The sequence below is a fragment of the Rhea americana genome, unplaced genomic scaffold (assembly GCF_003343005.1).
Source record: "Rhea americana isolate MKP2758 unplaced genomic scaffold, rheAme1 scaffold_241, whole genome shotgun sequence".
Taxonomy (NCBI): Eukaryota; Metazoa; Chordata; class Aves; order Rheiformes; family Rheidae; genus Rhea; species Rhea americana.
Genome location: NW_028186359.1, coordinates 281,561 through 302,630, shown reverse-complemented (window position 1 = coordinate 302,630; position 21,070 = coordinate 281,561). Strand labels below are relative to the sequence as shown.

General features: G+C 42.6%; 1 protein-coding gene across 9 annotated transcripts; it reads right to left on the bottom strand.

The window, feature by feature from the left end:
* Window positions 1-709: 709 nt before the first annotated feature.
* On the bottom strand, window positions 710-21,069 carry PTPN22 (protein tyrosine phosphatase non-receptor type 22). 9 transcript variants are annotated; one of them, XM_085306544.1, is made up of 22 exons: window positions 20,983-21,036; window positions 17,152-17,261; window positions 16,949-17,057; window positions 15,936-16,012; window positions 14,891-14,986; window positions 14,457-14,495; window positions 13,906-13,977; window positions 13,750-13,809; window positions 13,201-13,343; window positions 12,528-12,594; window positions 11,515-11,592; window positions 10,886-10,978; window positions 9,244-9,320; window positions 7,387-8,144; window positions 6,215-6,325; window positions 5,946-6,076; window positions 5,384-5,411; window positions 4,910-4,990; window positions 4,511-4,617; window positions 3,816-3,846; window positions 2,990-3,067; window positions 710-2,316 (listed from the first exon to the last, which is right to left on the bottom strand). In XM_085306544.1, exons 2-22 carry the CDS (start codon window positions 17,173-17,175, stop codon window positions 2,252-2,254), a joined length of 2,325 nt encoding a protein of 774 aa, XP_085162670.1. In that variant the 5' UTR covers window positions 17,176-17,261; window positions 20,983-21,036; the 3' UTR covers window positions 710-2,251. The 9 variants fall into 9 exon arrangements, 7 of the variants coding, with proteins under 7 accessions (XP_085162670.1, XP_085162669.1, XP_085162672.1 ...); XM_085306543.1 differs by lacking the exon at window positions 17,152-17,261 and having other exon boundaries at window positions 20,983-21,069; XR_014896042.1 differs by lacking the exons at window positions 3,816-3,846; window positions 17,152-17,261 and having other exon boundaries at window positions 2,234-2,316; window positions 20,983-21,069.
* Between the last annotated feature and the right edge of the window lies 1 nt (window position 21,070).

Below are 21,070 nucleotides of genomic sequence, written 5' to 3'. Positions count from 1 at the left end.
GGCCAGGCCGGTCCCCCGAGGGGAGCGGGGGCGGCTCCTCCGGGGCCCGCGACACGGCGCGCACCGCAGCGACCTGCGCAGCCATTTCACAGTCTCCCTCACACACATTTAAATGGCCCGAGCGCCAGGAGGCGCCGCTGCGCAGGCGCAGCGCGGCGCCTCCTGGGAACTGTAGTCCGAAGCGGCGCGCTGGGAAGTGTAGTCCGGGTGCGGGCGCATGCGCGCGCCGCCGGCGGGTGGGAGGTCGCGTGTCTCGGCCCACGCAGGTGGTCACGTGGCCCCCCGGCCCGCGCTCTAACGGTCCTAACGGCTGTAACGGCCTGCGGCGCGAGCCTCGCCTAGCTGTCTGGCCGCCACCGCCCCCTTTCTCCGTAGCTGGCGCCTGACTGCTCGCGAGGGGGAGCGCGGAGCCGCGGTAGCGGCTGGCGGGTCTCGTTCTCCCGGGCGCGCTGAACGAACCGCGAAATCCGATTGCCCTGAGGGGAAAGGCACTTACTGCGCAATGTGCCACAGGCGTAACTGGGGAAAATACTGCTTATAAGATCACTGTCTCGGAAAAAGCACTTAGTCAACCCAAATACAAGACTGACATCAGAGTATTCTGTTCACCAGGCAGTTCAATGTCGTGTGTATCAGTAATCATGCTAGGAATTCTATAATCCCTGGTCTTTGAACGGCCAGATCAATAAATTCAAGCATGTGAGCCAGATAAGCTTTTTTATTTTTGCAGCATTTCTCACACAGGTCATAACATGCTTCATAGATTAAATGCAGACTCACTGATTTTTTGTCCAATGTTTCAAGTCACTACAGTGTAAAAGACATTAAATAAAAATGGCTGACAGTTTTATTATTTCTGACTTTGTGTCAGAAGTTTTGGTTGCTAATTAAGGCTGCTCTAAATTGAACAGAAGATGGCTGAGGCCCCACAACACACAAAGATGATTTACAGACGCTTTTGTCTCAACCCCTCTCACTTCTGCCCGACTTACAGGAAAGCACAAGAGCACAAAGTGTCCGGTATCAGCTGTGTTTACTTCTACACTGTTGCTCTGACTGATGTTAGGTATTTTGATACAGCAAAGAAATACTTGCACCAGGAATATAGATTAGGTAAGGCCTRCTGTTACTTTCTGTTGTGATAAAATAGGTGATTTTGGTGGAAAAAAATAGGCTGTATTAGCTCCAAGAAAAGTAGCTTTTTATCAGTTTGAGTTCTTTATTCCAGGAGTTATCAACAGATTCTTCTCTGGACCACATCGCATTCCAAGCCCTAGAAATACTTGCAATATTTGTTTCCAATTTCCTTTTATTTTTTTCCTACAGGAAAACAAGCATATAAAGCAGCTTTCAACATCTYTGCCTCTCCCCACCTCAGATATAAATAGCAGGAAAACAGCTTCCAGAGTTGGGAGAGGGGGTGTCAGTCTAGAAATCTGTCTACTGTTATCTGCCGGAAACCTTGTGTGCCTGTGTTGAAGCATCAGAAGTCCTAACTAATAAACTACATTGCCTTCAAAATACATTTATATGTTGCTTGCTGTACTCTTTTTCAGATGGTAGGTAGTGAGGGCAATTAGGCCAACTAATTATGCAGTCTGCTTATATATGTTTTTCTATATGAACAAACAGTCTTACTGACCAAAAATCTAGAAAAAAAATCTGACTTACCCAGATGAAAAAAAAAAAGAAAGCAAAATTTAATTAACTTACAGAAAAAGACTTTTAAAAATCTGAAGTGTTAATTCTCTTTTAATCCTAGTACTGTAAACAGTAAGTAAATAGAGATCTTTTATTACAGTAAAACTATACATGTAAGTGAAGTTATACAGATACTACATTTGCAGCATCCAGATTTGTGTTGTGTTTTGCTGGACTATCATACCATTCCATTGTCTTCACTGGAACCAACTCCCAGTAAACACTGCTTTGTTTCGAAGACTCAAGTCCACCATTTTGAAATCAATACATCCCAAAACAAGATAAAAATGTCACTTATTAGGATAAAATATCTATTATTTTCAGCTTCCATCCTGTTGAAAGTTAACTGAAAGTGCCAAGCTGCTGATATTTGTATATTCTTCTTCATTTTAAGACTTTAGTTGATAAAGAATGTGCAAGTAGTGCCTCAGCTGCAAATATTGTGCAACACACTTTGATGTATTTATTCCGGTGAAAAACTTCCTGGGAAGAGTGCTCAAGGCATGCCAGAAGGACTTCACAAATATGTAACAGAATCTATAAAGTTTATCTAAATATTCCATGTTGTTGGTGGATTTCTTGGTCCTTTAGGTTTTGAAAATCGATTTGCAAAGCCTAGGAAAAAAATTCTTTTTTTAATGCAACAAATTCAGTATGTAATTACAGATGTTGATCATGTCATTCCTTAACATAATGTTTGAAAAAACTTGTAATTTCAGTTCTTTCCTGAACTTTAAGATATGCTTGACTTCAAACAACACCCTGTAGTTGCAAATCAGTGGCTGCAAAAGCTATATATAGTCTATAAATGTGCCTGTCAACAAATGCTGTCATTATAACACGAATATCAAGAACATAACTAGATTTTATGCCCAATCTAATAAATGACTAATAATTTTAATAGAACATTTTTGAGGAAAACATAGTGATTCTCCTCTCCTATATTATACAATATTAGGCAGCAGCCTAATGGAAATGTTACAGCTTTGTATTTATCTTCTGCTCTCTCTGTTAACACATAAAGGCTAAGTCTTTCAGATTCAGGAAAGCCAAATATTCATTTTTCTCACTCTTTACATGCTGATAAATATTTGTCACAGTAGGTTTCAGGGTTCCTGTTTTTTAACTTTCCCTGTTCTTTAAACAGTTCATGAATAATGTTGTAAATGTCTAAAAATAATAAGTATTACGTATAAATTTGCAATAAAAGGGCAACCTGATGCCTGCACTTAGTCTTTTAAATAAAAAGTACTTCTTATATCAAAAAGCAAAGGCAGTAAGAACATACCAAAATTAAGAAAAGAGCTTGAATGGTTTGATGAGGCAGATTCCGATGGYTTTGTCAGTGGAGATGGACTACAGATACCTAGAAATACAACATTAAGCTTAAGGAGTTAGTGAACATCTTAATTCCCTGAAAAGCTAGATTCATGCACACCTATGGGAAAACACATACTGCCACATGCACAGTAAAGCTAGGCACAGCTGCTGTTTCAGCACAAGACAAAGTTGAGTGTTTTGCACACTATCTGAGCTTGAATACCACACAGTTTTAAATGCATTATTTGCTCAGAACAGGGAATGCACTACTGCAATGCAATCTACTACAAAGATGTTTGCTCAAAAGTGCTTGAACAATTTTTAAAAGTCTTATTTTCAAGATATGCATTTTAGTTTTATATCAAAGGTAACTTAATAAGAAATTCCATATTCATGTTCCAAATGGACTGAGAAGAATCCAGGATTGGATTGAAGTTGATCAAATGCCCCATAGTCTCCGCTTCCCTCATTTTTAGAGCATTTGTCCCACCATAAAGATTTGAACAACCTGAAGAATTCTGTAGTTTGGATATACTGGAGCTGTCTGCCAGGTGCCCAAAGGGAGCCAGAAGGGCTCCACAGCATCCTCATGRTATTCCTAAAACAACTGCTACTCCCAAGATAAGATGGTACTCAACTAGCCAGCAGAGCTCTATATACCCTACTCCAAAGTAAGCAGATGTGGAGGGAGTGTCACACCAGACAAGTTCATTTTTTTGAAGAGTATCTGATACTTCTTTAGATACTTGCTTAAAGCCATCAGGAAGATGCCCATTAACTTGAGAGAGACTTACTCTTTCTCACATTTTTGAATATTTTCAAGCTCTGTAAAAAATGAAAAAGAGGGCTTGTTGAAAAAAACTGTAGCAAGCATTACATCAGCAATTATGATAAAAGGAATTCACTGATCAATATACGTGTATTACAGCTCATAAGAAGTATAGTGTTTGTGAAAACAATACAGATTTCAGCATTTTTCTTAATCTCTCACTTTTTTCTAGCCAACACTGAAGCATCCCAGTGATTACAGTTTGTATTATTCTTCCTGTTTTCCTCAAAAACTGGACCATAACAGTCCAAAGTACCGTAGTTTAAGAGGGTAATTAACAAGGGCAGCAAAAAGAGGAAACTGGTGATGAGCAGAATCTGTCCTCCTTAGGAATCAAGACTCCACTTGAACAACTTTCCCAAGAGGAACTGTCAATTCAAGTGGAGAATAGAGGGCTGAGGCATAACCATTCGTATAGGTATGACTGTGTTACTCTGATCCTGGTGCAGACTGAGGTTTTGTTTGCAGTTTTGCAACAAAATATGTTTACTAGTCTTCTTTCCTTGCCCTAAATACAAAAGCAGTCTCAAAAGCAGGCCACTGCTCTTCTGTCACTTTCACACATTTCACAGTAAGAAAGTAACAGCAGCTGTAGCTAGAAAGATTGCTCCTTCTCACCCTCTCCTTTTTCAATAGCTTTTGTTCGGTATTGCTTTGTACCTTGCTTCTCCTGAAGCATGTCACAGGCTCTTTTGATGGTATTTCAGAAGCTTTGTTCCCTGACTCCCCAGGTTTACTTGTGGGATTCCTTGCAACAGGCTGCAGACCTGAGAACATACATCAAAATATTTTTAGTGGTCGTTCATGAATCTTCCTGCTTTAAGTGTTTTGCTACTGCTTTTCATTTCCTCTAAGGCCTCAGTTCCAGAAGGGAGAAGTGATTGTAGTCTTTCCAGTGAGTCCCCTGGCTTCATTTACTTCCTTTTATCTGCTAACTCTCCTGCTGTTAAGTCCTAAAGCACTACCATTGGTAAAGTTTTGAACAAGTGGGCCACAATCTCCTCAGTTGCGTATAGGTTTAGATTAGGTTACATTTAGAGAAAATAAATTGTCACTTACTTGCTGCATCAGCAAGAACAAACGACTCTGGGGTTCTTTCAGGAAGCGGAGGAGGGGAGTTAGAGTGATCCCTGTTTATCTCTAAGATGGCAAAGATAAAAGATTTAGTTACCTGGCTTTTCAAAAAATATACTGGCAGTTCAATGAGAGAGCCAAAGCAACATAACCTGCATTTATCTCAGCCCTTTCAAAGGATACACACAACATGCAGTCAGAGATGCAACTGCTCTTACCCTGAGGAAACTGAAAGGAACATCCCAATAAAGGGATGTGGGGTGATGCAATGGCCGATGAGGAAATATAAAACTACCAGTTCATTTGGTTGCTGAACTATGTAGTCAGTGAACACAACGTATCTGTTGCACTGAGTACCGATCGTAGAGATGTTTACTAAGTCTGCTGCTGTTTAAAGCAGGTTCAGAAGAAAACAGACCAAAAGATAGCTTATCTCAAAAATTTAAATTAAATTTATACCTGACTGGCAGCTCTGGAGCTTCACACTCTGGAAATTAAAAACAAGAAAGGTATTTGAAATTCCTACAGCTAAGCCAAAGAAGAAATGATGTTACATTCAAACACCCTCCCACATACACCTCCATGCTCCTGTAATGGAAGGCAGGTTTACGCCTTACTGTTTCACTTTATGAAGCCATAACTCATCTACAAGATGATCAAAAGATGCTCTTTGGGAATGTAGCACTAAGCTAATATTTGTTCAGCTCCTGCCTATTCCACAGGATAATGTGGACCTCAACAGCCCACCTCCTATCTTAGCTATCCTTCTCTAAATAGGGATAATATTTTTCCTATTTGTATGAGATTTTGGACAATAAATTAATGTTTGGAATAAACTAGATATTAGTAAGGAGGAACCTGACTGAGACTGCTTCTTTATTCCTATCCTGAATTCTGAAACAGTTTATGGAAAGTGCACACTGCCCAAACTAGGGTCTTTCTCCCAGAAGCAGGAAACATGGTAAAGATATTGGCATAGCAATAGTGATGTAGAAGAGATTTAAAAAAAACACTTATTTACCTTACATGGTCTCAGTCTCGCTGAGTCATTAAAAACCTCTGAGCGAGACACACCACTCCACTCCAGTGAGGTTCCAATATTTTTATTTCTGGCTGGGGGCTGAAAATCAGAAGCTGCCAGAGGGAATTCACCTAGAAATCATGAAACACAAGAAATCATTTCTCATCCCAGATAGACAGAGTAGGCACTGCTGGATGCTACAGTATCATACAAGCATAAGAAGGGTCCTCAGAGCACATCTCAATCACTGCTATGTTAAATGCACATACCTGATTCACTGGCCACAATAAAGGACTCTGGGGTTCGCTCAGGCAGGGGTGGAGGATCATCATCGTCTGGCTGTGGCAAGWGGGCTGATTGAGGAGACGTGGACAGATTACCTGCATGGCACCACATAATCAGAGAGCTACAGACTTTTGCAGAGACTCTGGGGACCGACTGCTATTACCAAAACAGGCATCAGAGATTATGATTAAATGCATCTAAAACTCTACTTAAAAATCTAAACAGCCCTCAGCACCAATTCACTTGCTGTTTGATGAGTGCTCCCAAGGGCATGCTTCCAGCAGTGTTGACCACAGAATTCCCACTGCACAGGAGAAAATGACAAGCATACACCCCCCCCACACACACATAATCTTACAGCTGATAGTGCTACTGCAATTTGGCTTTTATCTTAACTCCCATGACTTTCCAAAAGTGCCTAGCATCTAGATAACAAGAAGGTACTTGATACATTGAATCCAGAAGGGTCTGAACAGGACAAAGCTCAGAAATACCAAAGCTGCGGATAAACGGAAATGTTCAGGTCAGGACTGACTAATTCTACCACCTTTATAGGACAGGAGATAGTTTTAAGGTTACAAATCTAGGCAAGACACTGAAGTTGAATTCTTAGTTCTCTCTGTCACAGAAGGATGCCAGATTTCCCACGTAGGACTCTTCAGAAAGCACAAARGAATTTTTATTGTTCCTGAGCAAGTTTTACTGTTCCTGAGCTAGTTCCTGAGCAAAAAAAAAAAAATAAATAAATAAATAAAAAAATCCTGTCAGCTTTCTGAATGTTTCTCAGTTTTAAGAACTGATCAGCATCAATCCTTGGCTTCCTATGACAGCTGTACAACTTATTAGCTGAGGTGGCATGGTAGTCCAGAACTGCTATATGAAGTTAAACTCAAAAGCATGCTGTTCTAAAGATGTTATTTATTTTTGTGGAAAAAATTAAGGCAGGATGAAACAATGTGAGTCCCTGTTCTTCCCTCAGCTCCCACTGGAACTGAAGCCCATTTGCATTGTTCTGCAGCTATCAAGAGTGCAATACCCTGAAAGAGCAGTCAAAGCCCTTCATGGATGTTGAAAGGCAACATTACTCTCCACTCCCTCCAGCACAGTGAAATCCAGAGTAAACAAGCCCAGCTTGCAACAGTGCTGCACCACTTACTGAGTGAGGATAACCTCTCATCATTCAACAGGGGAGCATACTGGGACACAGGCCTGGATGGTGGAGAACTGCTCAAGGCAGGCTGCACTGGGGCAGTCACAGCATGAGAAGGGAAAATTGCATCATTTTCCTCTGCAAAGCAGTCAGTAAATGCTGGGGATGCAGGATCATCTGAAGAGAGTGATGAGAAGTATGGGTCTTCTGCTGAACAAAGGTAAGGGTGAGGACATTGCCTACTGTTCCTGTGTCTTGGGCCGTCCACTGCTCTGCTTGAGTGGTTCATCTCAACAGAGGAAAACTCAGCCTGCTTCTTTACCTGAGAGCTTGAACAACAGGCATTTGGCAACTGTGAATTCAAAATAGGCTTTGCATCCCCTCCATCCCATTCCTGGGCTGCTCTCTGCTGTGCCAGCACAAAAGGGGTAGATTTAGTCCGTGTCAGAAGTGCTTTGTCATGAGGCCATCTCCTGCCTATTCCCTTAGATTTCAGGTTGAGAAGCAGCTGCTCAGAAGAGAAGCTGTTGAACTCCAAACTATGGTGTTTCTGGAGCACTTCCCCCATGTCCCACTTTTCAGCAACAACTGCCTTCCCACTGTTGCTGAAGTTCAAAGTCCCAAAGGAAATGGCCTGTCTAATGGGAGGGACTCCGTGCCCAAAGCTGTCGTGTACTCCTGTGTCAGACAACGATGTCAGGGACGTTTCACTTTGCACCACAGGAGGGTAATGTTGATGTACCTCCTGCTCCTCTTGTTCTGAGCTGCAATAAAGCATAGTAGCATGAAGTCAAAGCCATCTAGTACTTAGAAATCTGTTTTTGCTTATTAATAAGACCCCACAACATTATTCCTAAGAGCAGATCTCTCCTCCAGGAATTTAGAGCTCAGTTTGGCCTCAAGCAATGAGCACATGGAAAGAGTATGCAGCCTGATGTCCTATCCAAACACTGTTAAATGGTGAGCAGAGGAAGCCCCTTTGTATATGTAAACTATGTGCAGTTTCTGCACTATCTCAATACAGCCTATACCAAAAAACCAAAACTAGTTACAGAAAGTGGACACATGCAAATGAAAACATGTCCACGGAAGGATCGTACCCTTCCCTGAAGCTGCCCTTGTCTGGAAGCTACGCTCTTCAGTCACTCAATTCTTAACAGTAGGAAGCACCTGTGTGGCATATGCAAATGGAAGATACAAACAATCTGGGGGCATCCTGCAGTGTGCACAGTATCACACAAAGGGCAGAAATGAATGCAATGGGCTACCTCCAACTGCATGAGCCTTTTTTTTTTAATACTATCCTATGAAGTGTTTTCAGTTCATACATGAAACAATTTGTGCAAGTATAGAGTGCAAGTAACAGAGCACTGGAACAGGTTGCCCAGAGAGGTTGTGGAGTCTCCTTCTGTGGAGATATTCAACACCCGCCTGGACACAATCCTGTCTAACGTGCTTTAGGTGACCCTGCTTGAACAGGGGGGTTGGACTAGATGATCTCCAGAGGTCCCTTCCAACCTCAATCCTTCTGTGATTCTGTGAAGCACAGCATAAAGCAGACCCCTGGGAAGAAGAGGAGGAAAGATAATGGAATGATGGAATGAATTGGAAAGGCTGAGACTCAGTCTCAGAGCCACATCAGTAAGAGATGTAGGAATTATGTTAGGAGCAAGTCTGATCAAATCAAAGTGAGACTAAAAGGATTTTGCAGATCCTGTTGACAACTGAAGTGCAAGATTCAAACTGAATTGTCTCACATAAAACACATACACCTAAAGCAGAGTACATAAGGGCATCTCCTGGAATCATATATATATATAACTGGAAATATTAACCCATATGATGCTTGTGCAATGGCCTTACCAGTTTGGTAATCTCAGAGAATATGTTTCTCCAACTGGAGTCAGAAGTGGCTTGGCTACAAGATGCTTTGTTTGAATCTAGTGAAACAAAAAGATTAGAATACAAGACAGTGAAGAAGAAGAATGCAGAGAAAACATACTATTTCAGGAGATTAAATTTGTGCCAACTACTTTTAATTGTTAATGCAGTTTGAAAATGACAAATACCAAGTTAGAGCTGAAAATGGAGGACAGATCCTCCTGAAGAGCTCTTCCAGTCAGTATCTTTTTAAAATGACATTACAAAGGGCCATATAACAATCCAGCTGTTCCAAACACCTTTAAAAGAGCCTGAGCAGACAACTCTGCCTTTGCACCTCCACACAGGCTTTCAGTCTGGCTATGCAGGAGCTGGTTTCATTTATGACACTTCCGTACATGACCATCCCCCATGCTCTACAAAGTGCTTTCAGAGGGCAGTGAGGTTTCCACAGGCGAGAGGTTTGCCCAGGAGCTATAGAACCACATCCGGACTTGAACCATTTTCTGTATTTTATGTCAAGCTAGTCTCCTATCTCCTTTGCTTACACGCTATCCACAGCACATGAGAAAAAGGCTCTTGCCAGCTACTTTTTCTCTCAGCTGTCTTGGAACAAATACCATGTGAATACCATGGCAAGAATGAGGTGCAGGTCCCATTGTAACTTCCTGTTCCCAACTCTTTAGACAAAAGGTTCTGACAAATAAGCTAGCTGTAACTTTTCAGTCTTTCCCTAAGAACAGCAATGCATTTACTTCAGCAAGATTGCAAACAAGTACACAGTCAAGGTAAGATTCATGACAACAATCAGAGAAGAAAGGCAAGAACAAAGAAAAGCCTAACCATGGATATGTTGATGTTCCTGTCTGTGGAAATTTATACCAACACTTCATTCTTCTTCAGAGGTATATCAGATTTGAAAGGCTTTGGCATGAGTTTTCACATGCTACTTTTGCCTACTCTTTCCCACAGACATGATGTAATGCTAATTATCTTACTAGAATACCACAATCCAAATTCTCCGTGTTGCAGTCTGATGCTCCTGGCTGCACTGCTGTGTGTACTCATGCTTCCTGAACTAGACTGAGACTCAGTCTTGTTTGCAAACACTCCATGAAACCAAGTTTCACTGGGATGTCCACATGAAAATCAGCCACTACTGGAGAAAGTTGATGCTTTTCTATTCATTTATTACATCAAACAAACAGAAAAACTATATAGTAAACAGTTCTGAGACAGAAGAAAAATTAGCTCTCCCATGGGGCCAGCTCCTGTCATAAGCACYGGATAATCAAGGAAACAGCTGGATTTTCAAACAAAGCCATGAAAAGAGACTCAGTTTGGGCTGGAACCCTGTCTCTCCCTCTGTCTTTTTAATCTCTCTTCCTTGTAGGGTATGTACATGTATAAATGAAATAACACGTGAAAAACTGAGGTCACATAAAGGACCTCCATAGACTGGAGGCCTCTGTCACAATGTAATTATGAATAAATACGACATACAGGGTAGAAAACACGGCCCTTCCTTCCAGGTCTGCAGAGGAGAGCTTTGCAGGAGGAATCTAGGTCAAAGCTACATGCCTAAGACTGTAAAAGGCAGTGTGTATATCTTGGAGACTTTTACCTGTGAAGCAGCAGAATTTTCTTGGGCATCAAATGCTTTAATCTGCCTTTTCAGGAGTTCAATCACAGCATCATAAACCAGCTCATACTGCTCCTGCATTCCAGACAAATAAAGCAGACATGAGAGCCAGCACAAGCAGTACTTGTAAATGGTCCTCAACACCAACAAACAACACCAGCTCCTAAGAAAAGCTGCCACTTTCCAGTTCGTAAGCAGGACAAATTCTCAGAAGAGATGGAAGCCACAACTTTCAAAGCATTGAGGCTGAAGCATTTGTTTTAGTGTTGGCAGCACAAACAACATTGTTTTTCACTACATTGCCTCTTCAGTCTGTCTCAACTGAGAACAGTTCCCACTTTATCTGGACAGTCACTTTTTTCACAATGTAAGAATTCAGTATATGCAACTGAAAACACTAAGCTATTCCAGCTGTCTACGATGAAATGGTCAGCTACCAAATTCATTTCTGCTAAATCATTCTTCTGTTCAGAAAAGTAACCTGTAAGAACACTAACAAATTCAAGTTCTCAGCGGTGCCACAATTCTACATTTCCTTCTTGCGAATCCTCCTGGAAAATTGAGGTTTCAGTATTGAGAATACACCAGTTGACAAAATTTCCTGCATGTACCTTGGTTTGTACAATTGAAGGCCTTTGTGTGCGCATCTCCTGGATCAGACTAAAAATACTGAAGTTCACTGGAACAATCTTGGAAGAAAGAGAAAAGATAAAAAATTATTGACATGTAATTCCAAGCAGCTTCCAAGTCATGATGCAGTTTAGATCAGAGTCAGAAAATTAGGCCTATTATTGTAAGAACTTTTAACAAAGGATCTGCTTAAAGTGCTGCTTTTGATTATAAGACATTTTACCTCTTCCTGCCTGTCTTGCAGTCCACAGAAAATACCCTTCTTTGGTAACAGCATTGATAACATGGATAACAGCTGTGACCAAAAGTTGTGACAAAAAGGACAAAGCACAAGATACTGATTTCATAGCATCCTGCTCCATCTAGACCAGTGGAATCAGGTTTACTATGATATAGAAAATAGACACTACTCGGAATCCCAGAAACCTGGTACAAGGCCAGGGTTTACTTCACTGTTAAAAGATACACTTTTATTGAAGTCAAAGCAAAGCAAGATGTTAATGTGGAAACCCTGGATTTCTGCTACTAGAGTGTTGTGGGCCAAATACATGTAGTAAACTTGTACTGCAGACTGAAAGCCAAAGCAGAGCCAAGCCCTGTGATCTGAAGATTAGGCTACAAAGGAGTAACAGGAGAGAGGTTTCTACTCTATCTGTACACTTCAGACCACTTCATAGCAGTGGGAGCTATTCACATCAGGGTGTGGAAGGTAAGTCTAGCAATGACAGTGGACAATGCGTGCATGACAGAGAGCCTAAACAGAGAGAAAAAGCACAAAGCGAATATCAAGACTCTCCAATTTGGCCATTGTTCTTCAGTCAGACTACAGGGAGTTCTTATTTACAGTTCTTACATTAAATACATCTGAATGCAGTCAGAGAGAGGTAAAATGGGGAATAAGGAGATAAAGAAAGAGAGAGGGGGAGACAGACAGAGATGCACAGGAGCTACATACAAGTATTATTTGAAAGCACAAGAAAAGACTGACACTTACTCCATCCTTCAGCAGCTTTCGGGTATAATCAATAGCACAGATGACTCCTGTTCTTCCACAGCCAGCACTGCAATGAGAGTCACAGCCAGGTTGCTAGCAATGGTCTTTTTGAAAATATCCACAGTCCTCTGTGAATCCTATCACTCAACCTATTAGAAATCTTACAAGGGCAGCTACCTCACATTCACATGCACACCTGCATAAGGGCGTTAGCTCCTGGTCCCATTGTACAGTCTGCAGCAGAGCAGAMTCTCCATCCCACACTGTGAATAATGCAGACCAATACCTCTACTCCTGGTGGCAGCTTTACCCTTCTCCTCCACCTGAGAACAGCTCTGCTGCAGGGAAGAAAGCCCACTCCTGTGAACAATTTGTCAGTTCTCCTGTGGCGACCAACCTACCCAAGGAAATGCATAGTATTCTTGGTTTCTATATATATTATTTCTGGCCTGTCATTACTTATCTCCTTCCTGATACCCAGTCATACTAGTTGCTCATAGGACACTTTTGTCCTTAGAACTTCCTGTGAGGAATTTGGCTCAAGTCTTGTAGAGAAACAGATGTATGACAAGGGACCCCAGACATCCACCTGTATGGACTCTCATAAAGCAAGTGAGAGAGAAACTACAGTGGAACCAATAGCGCTTCCCTTGTCGGTGCATGAAACACCCACCTGCAGTGGATGCAGAGAGGAACGTTGTCATCTGGCTGGTAGCAACGAATCTCACAGATCAGCTCCAAAATAGGATCAATGGAAGAGGGAACATCATGGTCTGGCCAGTTTTTATAGTGGAAGTGATAGATGGTGCGTACTTCCTATCAAAGAACAACAACACTGGCAAGGGACTGATCTGTGCCACAGATCTCAGAAATTAACACAGCAACTGAAAGCTGCAGCCACCTCTAATTCCCTTCTATACTGGTAGACAAAGGCTGCAGGTTAGAACTACATTCTGTAACTGTTTTTGGAGATCTTTTCATTTTATGACATTCTGAATATTACCTGCTAACTGCCTCACTGATCCTGAGTCTGACAAACAGCTTCAGAAATTAAAGTTTGAGATTTAATTACTTTTTATGTCATTACTGCAACTATTTTGAAATTCAAATAGCATAATGAGGGGCATAAATTTTCTGCACAAAGCACCCCATTATTTTAATATATTATTTATATAATAAAGCTAGCCAAGTTGCATTTCCTGTTTTGACCTTTCCTACTTACTTCATTCAGGGTCACCTTTAAAGTCCTAATCACATATTCGTTTTTCTTGTCTTCAGCTTCCTGTAGAACAATAAGTTAGAGTCACATTTGCTTCAGATGACATTAGTTTCCAATGCACRTGATGTGATAATGGCATTAAGAGGCAGATATACTCACACAGGCAATGGAGAAAGGACCATGCTGCAGGGAAGAGTCACCCACCTCTGCCCAGTACCGCTCACATTTTTTCTGTTGCAAGAAGCAGGAAGTCTGTGGTTATTCACCACTTGCCTGCCTGCACTATCTCCTGTCTTACCCTGCCTGACAAAACTCATTCTAAGAGGCCTATGTTTTGCTGCTGACCAGCCTCCAGCCTCCCCCTTACAGTCATCAGGAAAGGAATCAGACCTGTGACAATTTAATTGTGGATTGTCTGTGCTCGTTCCTGACTGCCAGAACCACAGCTCTGTGTACAGCTACACAAAGGCGTTTTGTGGGAGGAAAGGAGGAAGGATGCAGGGGTGTTTGGGTCTTGCTTGTTTCTTTTCTCTTCAGAGAAACTAGTTACATTCTTGGAGGTGATTTAAGAATCTGCAACTGGCGACTCCAGCAGTCAAGGAATAGTTTCTATCAAACAGAAACTTGACATCCTTAATGAGATCTTATAGAAATCCATGTCCCTCCTTCCTGCCATGACCCTGTYCCAGCAGAGGCCGTGCATTACTCACCTTTCCCATTTCAAACTCCATACAAGCCATGACCACAATCTGCAGCAAGAAAGTTTGTCAGAAAAGTCTGAACACAAGTTTCTTATCCAAGCAGAAAAATTACACTCATCATCTGGGGGCACTTATCAACTATGAGGAAGTTATTTGGACTCTCTTCCTCACAGGCCCACGGTGTTSGGTAAATCACACGCAGGGTATCATCCACTGCATGGACACTCAGGGCCCTCACGCAAGGGTGGCGAGCATTGCCCATGCCTCAGCATATGTGTGATGAAGGCTCACAGGAAAGAGGCAGAGCACAAGGGACATGTGGGAACTCACACAGTAACACTCCCATTGTCTGGTTCATCACAGAGAAGATGAGGTGGCTTTATATAAAACTTAAATATATACATATATAAATATATATATTAAAAAAAAAACCTGCACCTTACCAGGACTTCATACTCCCAAATCATCCTCCAAAAGTCAATGACAGTAGTGGAGAGAGGACCCTGAGTTGCAATATATGCTCTTGGCCCATAGACACCCTAAAATTGGATTCAGATTAGATATGGAGGAATATTTACATAGTTCACTACAATAAACTAATATCATCTCTCTTGCTGAATCCTATTTCTATCCAACAACAAAAGGCCATTAAAGAATTAGAAAGGCTTTTATAAAATTAAATATTAGGCACCTAATTTAAATTAATTAACTTGTGAAATGTTCCAAAGGCAGAATCCAAGCCAGGAGATGGGTTTGAGGCGTGACCTGCTCCTGAAGACCACAGTTTCTTTCACTGTATTTGTGGGAGCTTGGAGGCAAATGTCCAAACAGCAGATTCAACCCTGCAGCATGCAGCCTGGCATGCTTGTGACTGCTGGCTGAAGAGAGAACTCTGATCCTTCTGTGAGGGTGTGTGCTTCTACCAACAGGTCACACAGGTGATGACAGAGATAGAAGGAAACCTATCTGTACCTGTCACAGAAGGGTCCTGAAGCCAGAAGAGCCTCAACGTACATGGAGCTCCTCCTAGAGAACTGGCCAGTGCTGGCCTGCCTTGTTCCTTGCCCCTGCAGTGGGTCTCAGCACTGCTGTGGTGTAAAGCTTCCTGCCTGAGCCCCAGTCTCAGGCAGGGTGATTTCAGCTGTGGGCTATTTCACACCACTGTCACCCACAAAACGCAGTAATGCTGATAAGGATGTCAGGGCTGTGAGCCACAAACTGTTCCACTAAGTATTAGCACACGACCCTTGCCCTATAGCCTCTGTACTGCAAGGAGCATTTCTTATGGGTTTGCTGATTATACACACATATTCTCCAGATTAAGGCACAATTCCTGACTTACTCCCTATTCTGAATTATCCTGGTGCACAGCACAGAAACTATGTTCTGGTCCTCTCAATTTAGCRCAGCTGCAGGGCACAACTTTAGGCTACAGACAGCTGCTACAAACATCTTTCTGCTGCAAAACACCACGAAACAAGGCAATACCTTGATGAAGTTGGCATTGATGTAATGAGAATCTGCATCTGATGTGATCAGGGACAGCTCCACTCTGCTGTGGTCAACTGTAGGCACAAAGGGGAAAGAAGAAACAGCAACAACAGTTACTGCTTGTCTACCACAACAGCGCCATGGGCTACGGGCTCCTCAAGCTGCAGCATGAGGTGCTTTGGAGGAGCCCATAATCTGAGAGCTCTTCCCCAGTGCCGACAAGGAATGGCCGTGAAAGTATCTAATGCCCCCTCCTGCAGCTCCTGATGGCCCCGTACAGACCTGCCATTGGCTATGCGTGGGCAGCAGACAGTGATGCTCTCACCCACTGAGCAGTAGTACAGACACAGGCAAGAGCTGCAGTTGCTGCTGCTACCCTAGTGCAACACTGTTCCCTGACCACGGAGCAACTCCAGCCCAGAGTCTCCCTGCACTCAAATCTTAAAGGCTCCAGTGAGGTCTGTGGTTTAAAAAAAAATTTTTTTTTCAAGGTAGAGTGGATCAAAGCAACAGTCTGCTCTGACCATAGCTTGGCACATGGGTCAGAATTTCCTTTGGAGATTCCTGCAACGAGCCAGGACAAACCACAGCAGTTTTTGCTTGTGGCCTGCTTTGTGCTAGCTACCATAAGAGCACGTGACTGAAGAGAGCCTCTTTCATGGCATTAGTAAGTCATGCAGACATCTTTCTCCAAAGCCCTTCTGTACAAGATCTTACAAAATAAGTGGTTGCCATTTCACCCAGAAAGCTTCCAAGGAAATCAACAGAGGATGTTTCCTATTGAATAGAAAATTTTTAATCTCTAGAAAGTACGTGCCAAAATCTTTCACAGAATACTCTGATACAGTCAAAGATGAAGCCTTAAATCTGAACAACAGAATTCAAGGCCAACTGACAGGCAGCGATACACTCACATGTGGGCAATCATGCAGGCAGATACTCGAGGAAGAGCAGAACTGAGCTAGCAAAAAAGAAAGACAGAATAGGAACATTTGCCATTTCCAACCTACAGGGTAAGATGTCCTTGTATCTGTTCTTCTTGATGTTCTCTGGTTGCTCAGATGCTGCTGTAGGGTAGATTTTATCTGATCTGTACTTTGTTGACTGCTTTTTCAGCTTCTGTGATAAAAGAACGGAACAAATTACAGCAAATGTGCTACATACAACACACTACTAGGGAGCATGTACGCAGAACTCTAGGGGTCAGGCTTACCACCACAAAGCGAGGTCTGCACATTTAATTCCTTCCTGAATGGCTTTTCTCAAGGTACTCAGAGCAAGAATAGAGTCACAGAAGTCACCTGAGAGACCCAGCAAACACTTCTAAAGAATGGAAAATGTGTGCTGAGACAGCGGCCACAAGAGGCTCAGGCATGTAGGCTTCTGAAGTGAAATGATGCCTTTATATAGAACACAGAGCATTTCCCTTACAAATAGGTGAGACATGGGGGATCCACTCACAGTATAAATGGCACCCTGTCAAGAGGCAGTAACGATATTAAAACATCTCTAACAAATGACATCAGAGAAGACAGATAAAGCAACTGATTTTTCTCACTTTGGCAAAGATGCTCTCATCCCTAACTGCAAACAGCAATGGTCAAGCAATTACAGCAGCACAAGAAATTAGAGCAAAATAGTTACATACACTGAGGAAACAGAGAAAAAAAGAAGCCCTACAATACACTGTTAGAGGTATGAATCTCTAGTCTCTCAGTCTGTCTCACTTCCAGGCTAAAGCTCCTGCAGTCCTGGAGAGTTCATGTGCATTTTTCCTGACAAAGCCTATAATTTGATTTCACTGACATCAGTCTGCTTAAACACACACTGTTTATCATCATCACCTTTGAAAATATAATCTTATTCTTGTTGCATTTTTTCTTTTATAATGTTATTGTCTGCCCAAACTGTTTTTCTTGCCTCCAAGCAATGCCTTTGATTTCAAACAAAAAGCAATTTCTCTAATAAGTATCTCTGTGGTTTGACACTCTGAAGAGCAAGTCTCACTCTCCCACTACCCTGAAGCCATGCTTTCACAGGCCTTCTGTTAAGCATTATTGTTGGGGTCCAGAGAACCAGGATGAAAAGGGAAAACCCTCAGCGTTGTGCACATTTATGAAAGAAATGTGTGCAGGACTGAAAAGCAAAGAGGAGGAACCACTGGCACACCTGAGTCGCCAGGAGRTGACACAGGTTCTCCTGCCTTGCCTGTGCTCCTTGTTAGTAGCTGGGGTTGCTAACAGGAAGTGGAAATAATGGCTCAGTCACTTATACAGCAGAGGAAAAATAGAGTCTGCTGGTCTCAGGGTCACTGGACCAAAATAGCCCATTGGTCAAAGTGGTTTAGTGCAGAAGAGATGGCATCTCCCTCCTGCTGGTATGGACAAACCCTTTCCAGCACATTTGAGGGAGTGCAGGCTGAGGGCTCCGACATGACGGCATGTGAACCAGCGTTCTGCAAATGCCTCATCATCTCAGGATCCTGATTTTTCAAGGGTCAGTTTGCAGACAACACCAATGGCCTTCCCACTGAAGTGCACAAGCATCCACACTTTAGCTCTCCCCAAAACTTCCTGCCAGTTCACAGAATCCTGGCCTCTGTCCTTCCGCACTGCAGGTCTGACATACTAGCAGCTGCAGGAGAGTGGCAAAACTCCCCTCGACTCCAGCTTGCTCTGGACCAGCACCCTTGGAACATGACACCCTTCAGGGCTCGTATGCATAARATTACAGAATGATGATATTGGCAAAGGGCCACAGCAATCAGGAGATGGAGCACTTTGCAGTTCATATATATTTGATCAAGCCAAGCAACCCCTTAGCAGTACTGCAGATAAAAATACATACAGCAGGATACATCTAATCCACAGTATTTCTATGCATGGAAATTCAGATTCAGATCCAAGAGAGAGTTTCTGTTTTTTAGCATTAAATTGCAGCTTTTAAAATCTTAAATCATGCTGTTTCCCAAATACAATACCACAAGAGCAGCATTTCACTGACCTGGATGGAATGAGTCAGGGAGAGGGTGCAGGAGGCACAGGACGGTTCATGTGTCCAGTCTCCATTAATCAAGAACACGGGGACACATACAGTGTGAGAGAATTTGTGGAAGCAGGTGAGCAGCAGGATGTTTTCATAGATGATACATCCATGTAACCTCTTAAGATCTGCTCTACGGTTGCATCTCCCCCTGCCTCCTTCCAATGCAACTCCAACTTCCAGGGTAAGCTTTCAGGGTAGAGGGTTGGAATCACTTAGCACCGAGACCAGCCTTCTCATAGCTAAGGCTCTGAATCACCTTACCTTTCTGTCCATGCAGAATTTGGCATAAAGCAGCTTGGGAAATGGCTACATGTGAGAAGTGAGTGACAGCAGCAAGGATCAAACTCTGGCTGTGAGACTGCACACACAGAAAATSAGGACTTAACATCTCCCCCCTCCCTGTCATTTACAGCAGCAGCAGCTCAATTTACATGTACAAATGTTTGTTCACACAAAAAGAGGGAGGATAGTAGGATGGAAAAATAAGATACTGTCACATGCACATCATTTCTGCCAAGTTTGGGAATGTGGACCGTCACAGTTCTCTATTAAGGTTTAGACACTTGCAAAAATGGCAGGAAACTGTCCATCTTTGGGAAAATCTCTTCCCAGTACAAGAGGAAACACAGCCCTGACCACTTCTACCAGCCATCTTTGCCAGAACATTAGCTGTACACTTGACTGCTGGAACTAGCACATGCACCCAGACTCAACACCCCTGCAGCCTACCGCCGTGCAGTACAACCGCAGCATCGCAGCGAGATGGGGAAATTCAGCAGCCTGTGACAGTGCTTTGTTCCATGGAACAACAGGACTGTTACTGCGGGCTTGGATTAATCATTTTCCTCTGGCCCAGACATCTGGAAATCAAGCACTAAACTTTTCCCAGGCATCTGAAGTGCAAGTCTTTACTGGTAGGATAAAGCAGGGTCTGGATCTCGTGGGGATTCCTAAATAACTCCTAAAATTTCCCCAGAGGTGCAACCTGTTCCTGGAGGGGTTTTACCCTTTCCTACCTCTTCTAAATCTTGACAATGCCTTTACTCCTCTGAGCAGCCCAAATAGCCCGCCTCCAGCTGATACATCAAAAGCACTCACCAGATCCYAAGTTTCTAGAGCTATTGGCTCTAACTGTGAGGCTGTGGATTGCAGTTTAAGTCTTATCCCTGCCACCTAAACAAATATAAAGATGGGAGATAGCTTACAGATTAGAGCACTGTACAGATCTCAGCCAGTTAGGCAGTGCGGAGCACAGGTGAAGATGACAGCTATCAACTATTTTTGCTGCTGTTGCCTTTACGGAAGAAGAAATTTTCTTCCAAGGGTAGCCAGATACACTAACAAACATTACAGCACTCATTACAGTGGATGCACGAGCATTTCCCTATAAACTAGTGTGGCACTGGAGCCTGGGGAAAATGCTAGTGTGGTTATTCAGATTACTGTCTCCTTCATGTCTTGGCCAAAGCGCCAGATGCCAGTGGGACACAAAACTGCCCAGAACCACATGGCATTTATCTGAATATCTGCTCCTTATTTGGGGGGAGGAGGGGAGGGAATGGGAAGGGGGTTCTAGTGAAATGAAAAAAACTATCTCAAGTGGCAACTAGAGATTCCTGACAGAAATAGATATATCACTGATACAACAGATTGCAATGGGGAGAAGAGGCAGGGGCACTATACTCCTCACTATACCCCTAGTTGTAATACCAGGACAAAGTGAAACCGTATCTTGAGAAGTGTATTCACAAAGGAGGAAACAGGAAGCACTCGCATAATTATTTAAAAAACAATTTTACTTTTGAACACAAACTATTAAGTTACTCTTCTATCTTTACATTCTTTTTGCTCTAGTTAATTCCTGCATCTCATTCGGCTCTAAAATTTATAAAGAAATCTTACTGTCACATGCAAATCCTGTCCCCATTCGCGGAGAAGTGACGGAGAGGTTCCCTTCAAAATCAACTGAGATACAGAACTGTGCCTTAAGCAAACTTACCAAAAATTCATCTACAAATGCTTCTTGGTTGAGCTTCTTGCTTTGGGCCCTTTCCAGGTTTTGCAGCAGAATTTCCCTTTGGTCCATG